Source organism: Pipistrellus hanaki (assembly GCF_964339955.1).
Source record: "Pipistrellus hanaki genome assembly, chromosome: 5".
Taxonomy (NCBI): Eukaryota; Metazoa; Chordata; class Mammalia; order Chiroptera; family Vespertilionidae; genus Pipistrellus; species Pipistrellus hanaki.
The window spans coordinates 584,559-600,201 of NC_140507.1; the positions used below are offsets into that span (position 1 = coordinate 584,559).

The following is a 15,643-nucleotide window of genomic DNA, read 5'->3' on the forward strand; positions in this document are numbered from 1 at the left end:
AGCTGTGCCTGACTCACCTCCAAGGCCGTACCCCCACCCTGCAGGTCCTGGGGGTCCCTAGTGGCACCAAGTCAAACGCAACCCTCCCCCACCGCCGGATCTGACCCACAGGACGCCAGGGAGCCCCCGGGCATGACCAGTGGGGACGGGAGGCAGGAAGCAGGGCAGGGTCAGCTGCAGAGCCGAAGACTCTGTGTGAACTACGGGAGTAGGGCCTGGGCCAGTCCTGCTCACCTGACCCCGTCCCAGAACTCGGAGGCACGGGAGGTGCAGGCCCCTGCCCTTCGGTCTCCAAGAACTCCCCCTCCCCGCGGGGCCAGCCGGGAAGTGGCCTCCAGGGATCCGGTGGAGGGGACAGGGTGGGCGCCACATTCTCGGGGGGAGCCTAGGGTCCGACTTTACCTTCGATGGGGACCACGGACGGCTCTTTAATGGAGGGAGAGATGGCGCGTTTTTCTGCCACCGCGGCCTCCGCCAGGCGCCCCAGGGCACTCAGAGGGGGTGTGGCGGGCAGCTTGGGGCGCTTGGCCAGGCCGGGCAGGGCCGAGGCTCCAGCCAGGGCGGCCGCGGCGGCATCCCTCTTGCGCTCGGACGGCAGGCCGGAGGGCGCGGGCTTCAGCAGGGCCGACGCCGCCTTGGAGTCACTGGCCTGGCCCTTGGAGCCCAGAGCAATGAAGTCGCCAGGCGGAGGGTGCCCTGCGGGGGGGAGGGAGGGGGCGGAGAAACGTGGGCCTTCACACGGCGGCCCAGGTGGGGACCAGGCCGGGCTCCAGCCTCCCGCCACCTCAGGGGGCCAGCGAGGGCCGGGGGGCAGGACCCAGGCCACAGGGTCCCCAGCAGGTGCTGAGGGTCACGGTGCCAGCTGCCCGCCGGGCCGCCCCTAGCGCACACGGGTCTGCACAGCTGGGCACTCTGGGGCGCAGAGGTTCCGTGCCCGCGGGGCTGGCCCGGCCGCCTCCCGCAGCCCTGTCTGCGGCCCGGACACCGGGACGCCGCCGGAGGGGCGCGCACCTGAGGTCTTGGCCGCCGCGCTGGGCCGGCGCACGGCGGGGGCCTTGGCGCGGTTCATGGCGCGGCCTGCTCGCCGCCCCGCGCGGGCCGTCACCGGGGGGCACCAGCGCCAGGCGGGCGCCCCGCTCGCTCATTCATTCCCCCGCGGCCGCCGCGGCCTCGGCCTGGGCCCCGCCGGGCGGGGCGGGAGCGAAGGAGCCGCGCGAGCGCCGCCTCGGAGCCGCCGGGAGGGTCGGGGTCGCAGGCAGCCGCGAAGCTCCACAAGCTACGCCAGCACCAATTCCCCGCCGCCGCCACCACCGAGGCTACCCCGGAACCGGAAGTCGACTTCAGAGAATCAACTTCCGGGAAAACCAGAAGCAAAACAACGCGGCGGAGAGGGCGGGCACGGCGGCGAGAGGGGCTGCGGCGCCTGCGCGGTGCCTGCAGCGCCCTCTGGCGGCGGGAGGCCGGCGGTGTCTCGCAGCCGCGGATGTCTGTCCCTGGGCAGCCAAGCAGGCGGCGCTATTGAGCGGCAGGCCCCAGGATGCCTGCTAGAAAGGGTGGCAACAGGGACCTTCAGAGACCTGCTCTCCCATTTATGGGTCAAAGGGAGGCTCTGGGGTCCCCACGGTGGGAGGGAGGAGGGGCACAGGGGACACAGCGTAAGAGCAGGAGAGACTTGCCAACTCCAGCAGGTCCCTGGGGCACGGAGGCCACCCCCGTCACAGCCTGGGGCTCCTGGCCTGCAGGCTGGGTCACTGTCACAGCGACAAGGCTCCTTCGTGGCAGAGGACAGGGCTCCATGCCGACACGACCGACCCTCACACCTCTTGGGGTGTCTCTGGCCATCCTAGGGGCTCACAGTCCTGGGGGAGTCAGCCACCTCCCCACCAGCAGCAAGGAACATGAAGCAACAGCCTGGCCCAGTGGTCGGCAAACTCATTAGCCAACCAAGTCAAATATCAACAGCACAATGATTGAAATTTCTTTTGAGAGCCACATTTTTTAAGCTTAAACTTCTTCTAATGCCACTTCTTCAACATAGACTCGCCCAGGCCGTGGTATTTTGTGGAAGAGCCACACTCAAGGGGCCAAAGAGCCGCATGTGACTCTCGAGCCGCAGTTTGCCAACCACTAGCCTAGCCCAAAGCCCAGGCCTTTGCCCGAGACCTCCTCTGGGGGCGCCATAAGGGTCCCTAAGAGCTGACGCCCCGCATGGTGCGTGACCGGAGGGGGACCCCAGGTGCCCCAGAGCAGCTGGTGTAGATAACGGAAGCCCAGGGGTTAGAGCTGTGAAACACTATTCAGTGTCTGCAGGCAGGGCTGTGGGGGCCTCAGGTGGGAGGTACCAGGGTTGTCAGTGTGGGTGCAGTGCGGCTGGCAGGGGTCACCATCGGTGTCCAGCATCTGGACAGGTCAGTGCAGCCCCAGGGTGTCCAGAAGCTGCTGCCCAGGGCCAGATGGTCAGGGGAGGAAGCCGGTGAGGGTCAACCAGCATATCTCCTCTTTACTACCGTGTTTCCCCGAAAATAAGGCATCCTCCAAAAATAAGACCTACTTACAGGTTTCCTTCTGAGTGAAATAGAAGGCATCCCCCAAAAAATAAGGCCCCCCTAGGCTAAACATGAGAGATTTGGTCCACTGATTCTGAAAGAAATGGAGTCACAAGAAATTCACCAGGAAATTCAGGAATTGGATTGTTATGATGATGTTCCAGAAGATGACATGATTATCATTGAATAAATGAGTAAATTCTTTTTTTTTTTTTTAAATATATTTTATTGGTTTTGTACAGAGAGGAAGGGAGAGATATAGAGAGTTAGAAACATCAATGAGAGAGAGTCATGGATCAGCTGCCTCTTGCACACCCCCTACTGGGGATATGCCCGCAAGCAAGGTACATGCCCTTGACCGGAATAGAACCCGGGACCTTTCAGTCCCCAAGCCGACGCTCTATCCATTGAGCCAAACCGGTCCTGGCAAATGAGTAAATTCTTGATACTGTAGGATTCACAGTTTGTCTGGTTTGTGTTGACAACTACTGTACTACCGTACCGTATACAGGTAATAAATTCCCTTTATTTTCATTTAACAATAAATGTGTACCATATTCTTCTTCCTGGAAAAATAAGACATCCCCTGAAAATAAGACCTAGTGCATCTTTGGGAGCAAAAATTAATATAAGACACTGTCTTATTTTCGGGGAAACAGGGTAGATAAGATATATAAAAGAAAACCTCCTCAGACCCTGCTACCCACCCATCTGTCTCTCTCTGTATGGCCCGCCTTCCCATGGGGACCGAGGGCGGCACACCGGGCTTACTTCGGGGTGATGAGTGATGGAGGGGGCAGGCTTCCGACCCCACAGTCCCTGGTCATCTCTGCCAGACCCTGGAGCCGGCAAGAACCCTTATCCCCCTCCCCGGCCTGACCCGGTGGGCACGCCTCCCGTGGGCCCGCTGCCCCTGAGGGAGGAGAGCGACTGGGGCAGCCAGAGGGGGGACTGTGAGCGGGACAGGCCCAGCCCGAGCGGAGGGGAAGGGGGCCGGCGGGGCTGCAGCTGCTGTGGTCTAACTGCCTCTGGGCCGGGAAGCAGCTGCGCCCACTGCCGCCCGGGCCAGCTGGGCGGGACGGGCAGTGTCTCCCTGTCCGGCCCAGCCCGGTGTCCCCAGCGCTGGGGGGGGGCGGTGAGGTGAGGTACACGGGGACGGCCACAGGGCACACTGGGGGCGGTCATCTCCCGACTGCCTTGTCCTCTAAGCTTAGACCCCCTTCACCCACGCTGGAGGCCACGGGGCGGGTGACAGGGTCAGGCCGTGAGCCAGCGGTGGGCCCGGACGCCCCTTTCTGGCGGGGCCTCGGAGAGCCGCTGGGCTCACCGGAGATCTGCCTGGTACGGGTATGGCCGCGGGAAGGCGAGGGCGGGGGCCATTCTGAAACTGAGCCCTCTTCCAGGGCGGGAGCAGCTGGGAGAGGGTAATGGGGGGAGGGGGCCTATAGAACACTGACAACAGTCAAGATTTAAAAAGAAAGGAAGAAAGAAAGAAGCTGAACCCTCCCCAGGCCTGGCGGTTCCCTCTATTTTGTTTCATTTTTAACAACTTGGTAACACACGCACATGGTCCCACAGTCAAACCTAGACACACCAAGAGGTGTGCAGAGACCCCCTTCAATCCCCCCTCCCTCACCCCTCCTCCAAGGAACCTCTCTGTCCACCTGCTGACCCTCCCAGTCTCCCCTTGGGGACAAGCTCGGACCCAGGCGGGGACCCTCCTTCCCGGGGACCCGGCGCATTGCACCAGGCCTGCACCTGCCCTGCGCCCAGCGCCCCGAGGTCCTGCGCCCCTACAGGGACCCGCTGCAGCCGCTCACAGCTGCGCAAACTTCACCCTGCCGTGGCCCTAACCATGGCCAGGTGGCGGTGTCCAACCCTCCACCCCAGCCTATGCCCAGAGGTAACCCTTGCACACCCCCATTCCACACGTGGACCAGTGGTTCTGGCCCCGATTTCTAGAAGTGGGCCTGCTGGGTCCGAGGGCAAGTAAGGCCCAACTCCTGTCCCTCCAGTCCCTCTTCTTCCCCTCCACCCCCGGCCTTGTGAGAGGCCCTGGGCCCTGCAGGACGTGGGCCGTGTGGGGGCTCTGATAGATGGGAGCGGAACTGCGGTGTCATTGTCACGTGGTTCCCCGGTGGAAGCCTTTGGTCCTTCTGTCTCTCCTTTTTCTATTTCTAGGGGCCCCGGGCGTGGGAGGGAGACAGGCCCCGAGCGAGGCTGCACACAGTTTTCCCAGGATACACCTGCTTTGTGTTCTGGCTGGGCTTATGGTGATTTTTGCCTTGTCTTTTTTTTTTTTTTTTCATGGAGTCTGGATTTTTATTTTTTTTAAATTTAATTTAATTTAATTTTTTTTAAATTGGTGTTACCTGTTTCTATTTATTATTATTTACTTATTATATACTTTATTGATTTTTTACAGAGAGGAAGGGAGAGGGACAGAGAGTTAGAAACATCAATGAGAGAGAATCATAGATCAGCTGCTTCTTGCACAACCCCTGGGGATGTGCCCGCAACCAAGATACATGCCCTTGACCGGAATCAAACCTGGGGCCTTTCAGTCCACAGGCTGACGCTCTATCCACTGAGCAAACCTGTTCGGCTAAAAATGTTTTTAGCCCTGGGCAAGGCGGGCTCCTCTCTGCATTCCCACACCTGCGGGCAGCCTGGGAGGCAGCTCCTTATTGCTGGGAGGGGCCTGGCCTCCCACCACCCAGGCGCTGTGAGGCCCGGCCTTGTGACCTAGCCAGCTTTGTCCTCCATCTGCAGCAAGGAGGCCGCCCTCCCCGGGGCCTGCCTCGGTGGGCCTGTGCCCTGAGGGTGGTGGTGCTGTCAGCTGTCAGCTGGGGCTCAGGCGGGACTGTCCCCAGGCCTCAGTCTTGCAGCCCCGACAGGGGAGTCACACAACCGATCACCATGTCAGCTGCTGGCCCTCCTGCAGACAGGAAGTTCTCTTTACCTCGTGATGGTCAAAAATGGGATCAGAAGCCAGATGGGGGTGTCGGTCAGGAGTGGCCTCCGGGCTCCCTCTCCTCCTTCGTGGGCCGCCTGGGTGCAGGCGGAGGACCGGGTCAGCCCCGGGCCGGCCCCTCCTGTGGTAAACCCGGGGACCTTGCCCTGGTCGCGGCGTCCACAGCCCTGTCCTGGGTCCCGGGACAGCAGGGTAGCCCCGGACTCTGAGCCCAGGGAAGGCGGTGGGCCCCCAGGGACCAGGGATATGGGGTCCAGACAAGAGCCAGCGCTCCCACCTCCGGGCCCAGAGAAGCGCTCCGGGGCGGATAAGGTGGAAAGGGGGGCTCCCGGCTCAGAACGCCCGCGCCACGTGCGGAGCTGCCACCGGGCGCTGGAGGAGCGACGGCCGGCCAGCTCCCACGCCGGGAATAGCGGGCTCCAAAGGGGCGAGCCCGGCGGGTCCCACTCGGTTCCGTGGGGGACCCGGGCCCTGAAGGCGGCGGGCAGGACGCTGCCGTGGGAGGTGGGCGGGGCTCTGTGGGCCCGATGGGCGGGGCCTAGAGGGCGGGGCCATGGTGCGCGCTCTGGGTGGTGGCGCGCGGTGGGCGGGGCTCAGTGGGCGGGGCTATGACGCGCGCTCTGGGTGGTCTCGCGCGGTGGGCGGGGCCTAGGGGCGGGGCGGTGGCGCGCGCTCTGGGTGGTGGCGCGCAGTGGGCGGGGCTCAGTGGGCGGGACGGTGGCGCGCGCCGTGTGGGGTGCGCGGTGGGCGGGGCGGCGTGACGCGCGCTGACGCTAATCCCGGAAGCGGTGTCAGATGCTGGGCGGCCGGGCGGGCGGGCGCGCTGGCGGCGGCGGGGGGACTTGTTGTTCTTCGCGAAGTCGGAGCCGGAGCGCGCGGCGCGGGCGGCGGCCCAGGGGAGCGCGAGCGTGAGGAGAGCGCGTGCCCGCGAAGAGTCGGCCGCGCCCCCGCGGTCCCCGCGCGACGCCAGGTGAGGGGCGCGGGCGGCGGGGTGGGCCGGGGGCGCGGCGGGGGCGCGGCGGGGCGGCCTCCGCCATCCGGGCCGCCTGGGACTCGCGGCGAAGTGGGGCGGGACCGAGCCCCGCCGCCGAGCACCTGCGCCAGGTGCGCTGCCCGAGCGGCGGCGGCGGCGTGTTCCCGGCCCCGGGACCGATCGCTTCCTTTCTTCTCGGCCGGAGCCTGGCTCCGGGCGGCGGGGCGGCGGCCCGGCGTCTCCGCGGCCCTCCCGCTCCACCTGCCCGGCCCCGCGGCGGGACGGCGCCGGCGAACACACCCGCCACGTGCCGGAGCGCGTGGCCGCCGGGCCCTCGGCCTCGGTCCGGGGCGCCCGCGTGCTGCCCGCCGCCCCGCGGCCCCTTCCCGCCGCGGCCGCTGCGATCGGGAGCGGAGGGGGGGAGCGGGGCCGCCGGCCCAGGCCACGTTCTGAGCCGCTGACCGGCCGGGTCCCGGAGGGAGGCCTGGGGGCGCACGTGTCCCCCAAACCCCGGGCCGCGCGGCGCGGCTCTCCTCCGGGAACCGGCGTCTCCGGGCGGAGCGCGTCCTCCCGGGGTCTGCCGAGTTGGGGACCGGAGGACTGGCCCGCCGGCCCGCCGGAGCCTCGGAGGGGCGGGGGGACCGAGCTGCCTGGCTCCCAGGAGCCGCCGTCGCCCTGACCCTCCGGGTTCCCACGCCGAGCGGAGTCTTCCCGCCGGACACCTGCCTGGTCCTGGGGCGGCTGCGGGGGGACGATGCCGCCCTGGTCATCCTCCGGGTCCCCTCACCGTCCGGCCACCGGCGGACCCACCTGCCCCCTCGGCAGGCGCACGCCCCCCAGGGCGGGGAGGCGGTGGGGGAGGTCTGGGTGCAGGCCCCGGGGTGGGAGGAGGGAGCTCTCCCCGGTCCCCGGGGCGGGAGGGGGCGCCTGCACCTGTTGCTTCAGGGCGGCGGGGAGCTCAGAGCCGGCCCTCCCGGTGGCCCGGGTCCGAGGGCTGCCTGTGCCTAAGGCTGGAAGCGCACAGCGAGGCTGGGCGCGGGGGTTGTGTGTGAACCCGGGACCGCAGCGCCCGGGCACCTCGGCCCGGCTTCCCTCCGCTCCGGGGGTGTGCTTACGGCCGCCTCGCGCGGAGCGGCCTGCGGGACCTGGCCGCCCGTCTAAAGGCTCCGCGTGGACCTGGGTGTCCGTCCACCGGGAAGTGCCGCCCTGCCCGCTGGGGCTGCTGCATGGAGTCCACAGTGACTCACCTCCGCTGCCTCTGCCCCCCTTCCCCCTGCCCTCACCCCCACCCCCTGCCCCTCCTCTCTGCCCCCCTTCCCCCTGCCCTCACCCCCACCCCCTGTCCCCCCCATCTGCCCCCCCTTCCCCCTGCCCTCACCCCCACCCCCTGCCCCTCGCTCTGCCCCCCCTTCCCCCTGCCCTCACCCCCACTCCCTGCCCCCCTCTCTGCCCCCCCTTCCCCCTGCCCTCACCCCCACCCCCTGCCCCCCTCTCTGCTCCCACCCCCACATCCCTTGTCCCCCCACCTCTCTGTCCCCCCTTCCCCCCTGCCCCCCAACCTCTCTGCCCCACACCCCTCTTCCCCCTTTCCCCCTCTCTGCCCCACCCCACCCCCTCTGTGCTCCACCGTGGAAGGAACTAGCTCCCTGTGATGTTTACTTTTGCTTTTCATAATCACACACTTGTCATGCTTCCTCTTTCTTACGGTTTCAGGAAGTCGGAAGTGTCAGCTTAAAACTTGAGTTTTAGGGCAGGTAGGGATAAACCTCAGATCACACAGTAAACACACAGTCACACACACTCATACACACTTACAGTCATCAATATACACACATAGTCATAGACATACTGTTACACACATATAGTCACTCATGTACACACACATTCACACACACAGTCACTAATATACACTCACACAGTCACACACTTACAGTTACACACACACATCGTCACTCATGTACACACACAGTCACAGAGTCACAGTCGCTCACACATACACAATGATACGCATACAGTCACACTCACCGCGTCTCAGTGGAGCCCGGCCTGGGCCCTGGCCCGGCCCAGCACCTGCCTGCTCTCCTGTCTGCCTGTCTGGGAGCCGGGCACATATTGGGTGGAAGCCGCCCTCCAGGCCCCTCCTGGGTGCAGTGCGGACACCCTGCTCATACACAAACCTCGTCTCCCAGGCGGGTGGGCAGGGGTAGGTGTGAGGGGGTAGGTGTAGGGGTAGGTATGAGGGAACAGGGATAGATGCGGGGGTAGATGTGAGGTGGCAGGGGTAGGGGTAAGCAAGGGGACAGGGGTAGGGGTAGGTGTGAGGGGGTAGGGATGGGGGCAGAGGTAGGGGTAGGGATAGGTGCAGGGGTAGGTGTGAGGGGGCAGACCTTGGGCGCAGCCAGTATGTGTGCTCAGGGAGAGGGAGCCCACGACTCCAGGGAGGGCAGGACGACGACGGGAGAAGTGGGAGTCGGTGGAGATTGTGGGGGCTCTCGAAGCCAGAGGAGCAGGCCTGGTCTGGGCAGGAGGCCGGGCAGCGGGGGCTGCGGGGATGGCCTCCCTCTGCCTGGCTGGGCTGCATGGCGGGACTGCGGTCAGGGTCCTCCAGGGAGGCTGGGGACAGCCAGGCCGAGCTGCCGCCAGAGCAGGGAGGGGCTGAAGCCGCAGGCCAGGTTTGCGAAGGGAGGGGAGGCCCTGAGGGCGATTTCTGGGTGACAGTGTGGTGGGTTGTCACCTGAGCTGCGAGTGCAGGACAGGGCGGTGGGTGCAGGGCGGGTGCAGGACAGGGCGGCGGGTGCAGACCAGGGCGGTGGGTGCAGACCAGGGCGGTGGGTGCAGGGCGGGTGCAGGACAGGGCGGCGGGACCTGTGGGCCTCGGGCTCCCTGGGGGCCGTCCCTGGGCCGCGTAGGAGGGGCTGGGAGAGGACGGAGCCTCTGGGCGGAGGACCACCCAGAGTTGGGGAGCCCCAGGCTGAAGCGGGTGAGGAGAGCAGGTCCAGGGGCGGGCTGGGTGTGGCGCTCAGCCTGCAGCCGCTGGAACTGCCTTAGTCACCCCGAGCAGCCGGGATGACACAGCTTCCCCGAACCGCACAGCAAGGTGACCAGACGTCCTCCAGGCCGGCACAGTCATGCCTGTGGAGGGCAGCCGGCCAGCCAGCCTGAAGCCGGTGCGGGCCGGGCTGGGGTGCCAGCGAGGGGGCTCACTCTGGGCGCGTCTGCAGTGGGTGACAGGGCGGGTGGCATCGGGCCACCTGGGAAAGGGGCCCCGGAGCAGAGGGGGCCTCAGGGTGGGCGGGTGAGTCAGCTGCAAGGAGCCCCGTTCCTCCCTTCTCCCTGCTGCCCCTGCCCTGCCAGGACCTGCCCCCCCAACCCCCCGAGCCAGGAGCCCGGAGTGGAGGCCCGTCTTTATCGGTTGGCTGGGCGGGCTGATGGGCAGCGCCTGGCGTCCCTTCACTTCCTTCAGGAGGGAAGTGCTGAGGGCCCCCACGCCCCCGCCCGAGGCTCACCCCGGGTGGGCGGCCGGCCAGTCTAGGTGAGAAGTACACCTTCCAGGGTCTATGCCTACTCTTCTGCCCGCTGGCTGAGCCCAGGGCTGCGTGGGTGGGTCACCGCTCCAGTGCCCAGAGCAGCCAGAGCACACGGAGGGCCACAGCCTGGCCGAGGGAAGGAGGCCGTGGCCAGCAGCCGGGTTTGCTGGGAGCCGGAGAGAAAAGTGACCGGGGGCCAGACCCCCCTCCTCGCCTGCCTCCTGCCCGCCGGCAGCACCGTGCTCGCTGCCCTGGGGACCGTCCCTCTGAGGAAGTGGGCTTCCCTGCTGGCCGGTCAGCTGTGCCTCAGGCGAGGCTCCCAGCTTTGGGTAGACAGCCAGCCCCGAGTTAGAAAGGGAGCCACCGAAGGGACAGGTGCTGCCAGCACACCGGACCGGGGCCTGTGGTGGGAGGTGAGCCTGTGGCCGCCCCAGGTGGTGCTGGGTCCGCTCAGCGGCCCACCCTGCACGGATCTGGTGTGAGTTTTGATGCTCGAGGGCTGGGCCCGGGTGGCGTGCTTGGTGTTTGGTGCGACCAGTGCCGGTGCGGGGACGCCGGCATCAGGCCGCTGGCTCTGCGGGTGCCCGGCTCCCCAAGGCTGCAGTCTCACCCGCGGGGTGCCCACGTCTGGGTCACACACACGGTAGACGATGTGAGAGCAGCCGTGTCACGGGCTGTTCGTTGACCTCCTTACAAAGCTCTGTCCTCACATTGGCGTGGCCATCCGCGCTGGGTCCTGGTGGTGTTTGGGTACATGGAGACCCCAGAGGAGCGGGTTTCTGGGCTGTTTCTCCCTCGGCAACCACCCGTCGCCCCTACATTCACACACACACCCTCGCGTCCCGCTGCTCCTCGAACAGAAGTCTGAACTGAGAGGAGCCGAGGCCAGGCCCCAGGTGGGGACCCTGAGCCCTCCTCCTGTCTCTGCCGGGCTCCTTGCCTGGCCCGGGCCCCCAGCGGCTCAGGGACCTGGACCTGGTGGGTGTGGGGGCGTGACCTGGGGCTGCTTGCAGGGGGCGGGGGGGAAGCCCCTCCTGTGTGCATCCTGGTCCGTGCCCGCAGCCCAGCCCAGAGCCCTGGTGGGCAGGTGGGCACGAGGAGGCTCTGCCCGCCGGCCGGCCGCTCTGGCCGTGCCCGCAGCCCAGCCCAGAGCCCTGGTGGGCAGGTGGGCCCCGAGGAGGCTCCGCCCGCCGGCCCGGCCGCTCTGGCCGTGCCCGCAGCGGCCGCCGTCGGCTCCGGGCAGGCCTCGCGGCCTCGCTGCCGCGGGTGGGGCGGCGGTGGGAATGTGTGCTCCCTCTGTAAACAGCCGGTGACTCACCGCTCGGCTATGCGGCTCCGGCCCCCATGACGTGTGGCTGGGCCGGGAGCCCGGACTCCGCACCGGTGGCGATGAGGGCGACGGCGTGGAAGTTTCCCACAGCCCGCGCTCCGCAGGGCCCTGACCCCGCGCCGAGGGGGCGGCCACCCCGATGCCAGGGTCCCGCCACTGGGAAGCAGCTCTGAGCGCCCCGCCGTCCCAGGCACACGTGTGTGACCACGTGAGGGCGGGGAGCCGGAGCGCCCGCTGCCCCAGCCAGACCTCCCTCCTCCCCATCGGCTTGGGCGCTGAGGCCTGGCGGTGAGGGGATACTGGGTGGTGGGGGCCCAGGGGTGCTGTGGGAGGGCCCTGCTTCGGCTGAGGGAGGGCGGGTGGAGTCGTGCTTGTGATGGAGGCTGATGTGGCTCCAGAGCCCGGGGACCCTCGTGGTGTTTGTCTTGTGTCAGGATGCCCCGTGGACCGGGTCCTGCGAGCTGGCAGACAGCCACCAGCAAGCTGGTGCCCCCCGCCCCCCTGCCACGGGGACACGGGGGTGAGCTCCCTGCCCCACAGCCTGTGGTGTCTGCACTGTTGCCCCAGAGCCATTGTTGCTGTGGGCTTCTCTGTTTCCATGACAACCATCAGGGGTTGGCTACTTCCCAAGGTCGCCATGGCAACTATCAGAGGGGAGTCATGCTTGGGATGCTTGGCTGGCTTTTTGGTGAATGATTAGAATGTGTGACACAATGCAGACGCAAACACTGGGAGGAGGCGCGGGCTGGCGGCCGGGACAGCTCCCGCCAGACGGGCAGAGCTCCCAGGCCAGCGGCTGCCGCTCCCCACCTGCCCCGGGGGTGGCCTCGCTCCCTGCCCCCGTCTGAGCCGGGCCAGGCCAGGGGCAGCCAGGGGGAGGCGGTGATGTCACGGCGGCAGAGCCCTTGGCGGAGGTAGGCCAGCGGGAGGCGGCGCCTCCTGCCCTGGGCCCTTCCTCTGGGTGCCGGGCTCCTGCCGGCAGGTGCTGCCCCGAGGCTGGCGCTCCGTGGTGCCTGTCCTGTGGGCACTCGGGCCCCTAACGTGGGTCCTGCACTCACAGGTGCTGCGGCAGAGTCCGCGGAAGCCACTCTGCTCAGCCCGGCGTCACCGGGGGCTGGAGTGAAGGCGTGGCTGGGCATCCGCCTGGTCCTGGGGCCCCACACCGCCCGGGCCAGGGCCTGCCCTGGGGGAGCCCCGGAGGAGGGTGGGGGCCCGCCGGGCTTTCGGGGCGTGGCAGCTGGACCGCGGGGGGTGAGCTGAGCCTCCTCGGGCCTCTCCGCTGCCAGACGGCCCTGCTCGGTCACTGGTGGCGGCACAGGCGGCCCCGCCCAGCGGGACTGACGGCGGGGCCTCTGTTCTCTGCCTCCAGTTACGATTTCCGGGCAGTTCTGTGCGGGTGACGGCGCCCAGGTTATGACGACTAATCCCAAACCGAACAAGGCATTAAAGGTGAGTGGGCGCCCCGGCCGGGCGGCTCAGTGGGTCCCAGGTTGAGTGTGGGCTTGATCCACAATAGGGGACGTGCAGGAGGCAGCCAATCAATGATTCTCTCTCCCTCTCCCCTCCTCTAAGAAATCAATAAAATTATATTAAAAAAAAAAAAAAAAAAGGTAAGCGGGTGAGAGGGGCAGCCCGGGCCGTCTGCGCCCGTCCACCGCGAGGAAGGAGGCCTGTCCCAGGGCTGTGGGCTGAGGGAGTGCCCCCGAGTGAGGCCGTGGCCTCCGGAGGCGCCAGCCCTCAGTCCAGGAGGAGGACCCCTCGGGGGTGGGGGCCCCGGTGTGGGCGGTGGGTCTGCTCTGACTCCCTCAGCCTGAGGCTGGCTGTGCCTCAGGCCTGTCTCTGGTCCCGGGATCTCCTGCACCTGGCACCGCCTGCGGTCAGTCCTGCTCCAGGCTCTGGGGGCCCCGGGCAGCACCCTCGAGGCTGTGGCCGTGTAGCCGGGTCGTGGCCACGGTGTGCACCTCGGTGACCTTTGGTGGGGGCGGGGCTGCCGGGACCCGGGCCTGGCGCTGACCTGTGCCCGGCCGCAGGTCAAGAAGGAGGCGGGCGAGAACGCCCCGGTGCTCAGCGACGATGAGCTGGTGTCCATGTCGGTGCGGGAGCTGAACCAGCACCTGCGGGGCCTGTCCAAGGAGGAGGTGGTGCGGCTGAAGCAGCGCCGGCGCACGCTCAAGAACCGCGGCTACGCCGCCAGCTGCCGCATCAAGCGGGTGACGCAGAAGGAGGAGCTGGAGCGGCAGCGGGTGGCGCTGCAGCGCGAGGTGGAGAAGCTGGCCTCGGAGAACGCCAGCATGCGGCTGGAGCTGGACGCCCTGCGCTCCAAGTACGAGGCGCTGCAGACCTTCGCGCGCACCGTGGCCCGCGGGCCCGTCACACCCTCCAAGGTGGCCACCACCAGCGTCATCACCATCGTCAAGTCGCCCTCCGCGCCCTTCTCGGCCGCCTCCTAGTGCCGGGCCGGGCGCAGGGGCACCGGCACGTCCCTCGTGCCGTCCGAGGGCCCACGGGCCGATCCCAACACCAAGGCCACGTGCAGAGTCCACGGGGCTCCCGTGGGGCCGGCGGAGAGGAGGGTCCACGGACCTGTGAGCCGCACGCCTTCCTGCACGCGCCCACATGCGCCCACACGCACACGCACACGCACACGCACTGGCCGCCCTCGGTCACCCGCTCTCCAGGCTGTCGCTTTAGGGTCTGTCTCCCAGGGGCCTCGGAGGCTCCCGGCCTGAGGCCCCAGGGCCCTGCCCACCTCCAGCCTCAGCAGCTGCCAGCAGCCGAGCCTCGTCCCCGCCGCGGCTGGCGCCCCACTGCCCGGGCCGCCCAGCTGCCCCAGGAGCGCCGTCTCCGGGGCCACACGCTCCGTGACCGCCGAGGCCTCGCAAAGGGAGGCTCACGGGCATCCCGGGGGCCGCGTGGAGCGCTGCACAGTGTCCCTGTGTCAGTGACGAGGGCGGTCCCCAGCTCCCGGCTGCAGCCCTCCAGCCCTGCCGACCCACAGAGCCTGGGCTGGGGGTGGGGCTGGGCGGGAGGGGAAGGAGAGGGGAGCTCGGTGGAATGGATTGGCGCAGGGGGTCTGCTCAGCCGTGGGAGTTGGAGGTGGAGCTGGGCTGCGCCTGGTTCCTGCAGCCAGAGGAGGGAGGAGAGGGGTGCAGGAGGCGGCACAGGCCGGAAGGTGGGCGCCTGCACGGTGTCTGCACAGAGGACGGGACCCGACAACCTTGGTGCTTCATCATCACCTGCACCCTTCTGGGAGCCACGGGTGACCTCGGTGACCTCTGCCGGGGCTTCCCGCCCTCGGCGCTGCTGCAGGGGCCGCCCGTCCTGGGAGGAGGCTGGGGCAGCCCCAGCCCGAGCCCCACGCCCCTGGAGCCCTTGCTCCTGACCCCACCCGGGAGGACCAGCAAGCTGTGAAGGCCCGCCGCCTGGAGGAGGGGCGGGGGCCGCGTCCGTCCCGGCTGCCTCTGTCCCCGAAGGACAGTGACCGCTGGCCCCGCTGCGTCCTGTCCTGGGGGCCGGGGGGCTGGGCGAGCGGCCCCAGAGTGAGGCCGGGGCGGGCGCTGTGGACGCCATAGCTGTAGGTAATCCACATTGGATGTCGGTAAGGACCGGGGAGTATTTAAAAGAGAAGTATATATATATATATATAAAATTCTATACACATTTTATCGTCGGGTTTTGTACCTCTTCCTGTTTGATACTGTACATGTACAGCCGGGCTGCGGGCGGAGGGTCCAGATTGGAGCTCTGCCTGCGACCTGTCTTCCCACTGCCCCCTGGGCCCCGCCCGCTGTGCCCAGGGCCTGGCGGGTGTCCCGCTCGGTGCCCACTGGGTTCCTAGAATGCCCAGCTACCCCCTCCCCGGGGCAGGGGTCTCGGGAGGAGGCCTGGTGCACCCCTCGTGCTTTTCCTCCCCGGTTATGACCGTCACTGTCACGTTTAACAGGTGGACTTTTATTTAAGAGGACAGGGAGGCCCTGGGCTTCAGACCGGAATCTTCCGCGGGCACCTGCCTTCCCCAGGCAGGCCCGCCCCTCGCCTCGGCGCTCAGCAATTCCATTTCAATATTTATTTTGTGCTGCTTCTGCCCCGACATAAATTATTGAGACGACCCTCTTGTGGCCCTGTCCCCGTGGGCATGCCGTGCCCGCAGCCACCTAATTTATTGCTGTACATCTCCGCCGGATGCTTTTGTACCTTCGCAATAAAGACTCCTTGTTTCAGGGGTGTCTCCTGTGTGGTTGGTGGTCCCCCCACTTCCCTTCACCCGAACCGGGTGCTGCTGAGATCGGGTCT

At 67.2% G+C, this 15,643-nt stretch overlaps 3 protein-coding genes across 4 annotated transcripts in view; 2 read left to right on the top strand and 1 right to left on the bottom strand.

Moving 5' to 3' along the window:
* INTS1 (integrator complex subunit 1) overlaps window positions 1-1,328 on the bottom strand; it is a 23,484-nt gene extending 22,156 nt beyond the window's left edge. The window contains exons 1-2 of the mRNA XM_084883881.1: window positions 1,012-1,328; window positions 403-696 (exon numbers count right to left, since the gene is read on the bottom strand). Coding sequence (XP_084740007.1) covers window positions 403-696; window positions 1,012-1,069 — 352 coding nt within the window. The 5' untranslated portion in view covers window positions 1,070-1,328. The remainder of the gene's footprint in view (window positions 1-402; window positions 697-1,011) is intronic.
* NUDT1 (nudix hydrolase 1) overlaps window positions 1-15,643 on the top strand; it is a gene marked incomplete at its 3' end in the record, with an annotated part of 283,181 nt that overhangs the window by 74,580 nt on the left and 192,958 nt on the right. The window lies entirely within an intron of this gene.
* Window positions 6,304-15,570, top strand: MAFK (MAF bZIP transcription factor K). 2 transcript variants are annotated; one of them, XM_084886283.1, is made up of 3 exons: window positions 6,304-6,490; window positions 12,720-12,799; window positions 13,381-15,570. In XM_084886283.1, the coding sequence occupies exons 2-3, from the start codon at window positions 12,764-12,766 to the stop codon at window positions 13,798-13,800; spliced, it is 456 nt and encodes a 151-aa protein (XP_084742409.1). In that variant the 5' UTR covers window positions 6,304-6,490; window positions 12,720-12,763; the 3' UTR covers window positions 13,801-15,570. The 2 variants fall into 2 exon arrangements, with proteins under 2 accessions (XP_084742409.1, XP_084742410.1); XM_084886284.1 differs by lacking the exon at window positions 6,304-6,490 and adding an exon at window positions 11,817-12,264.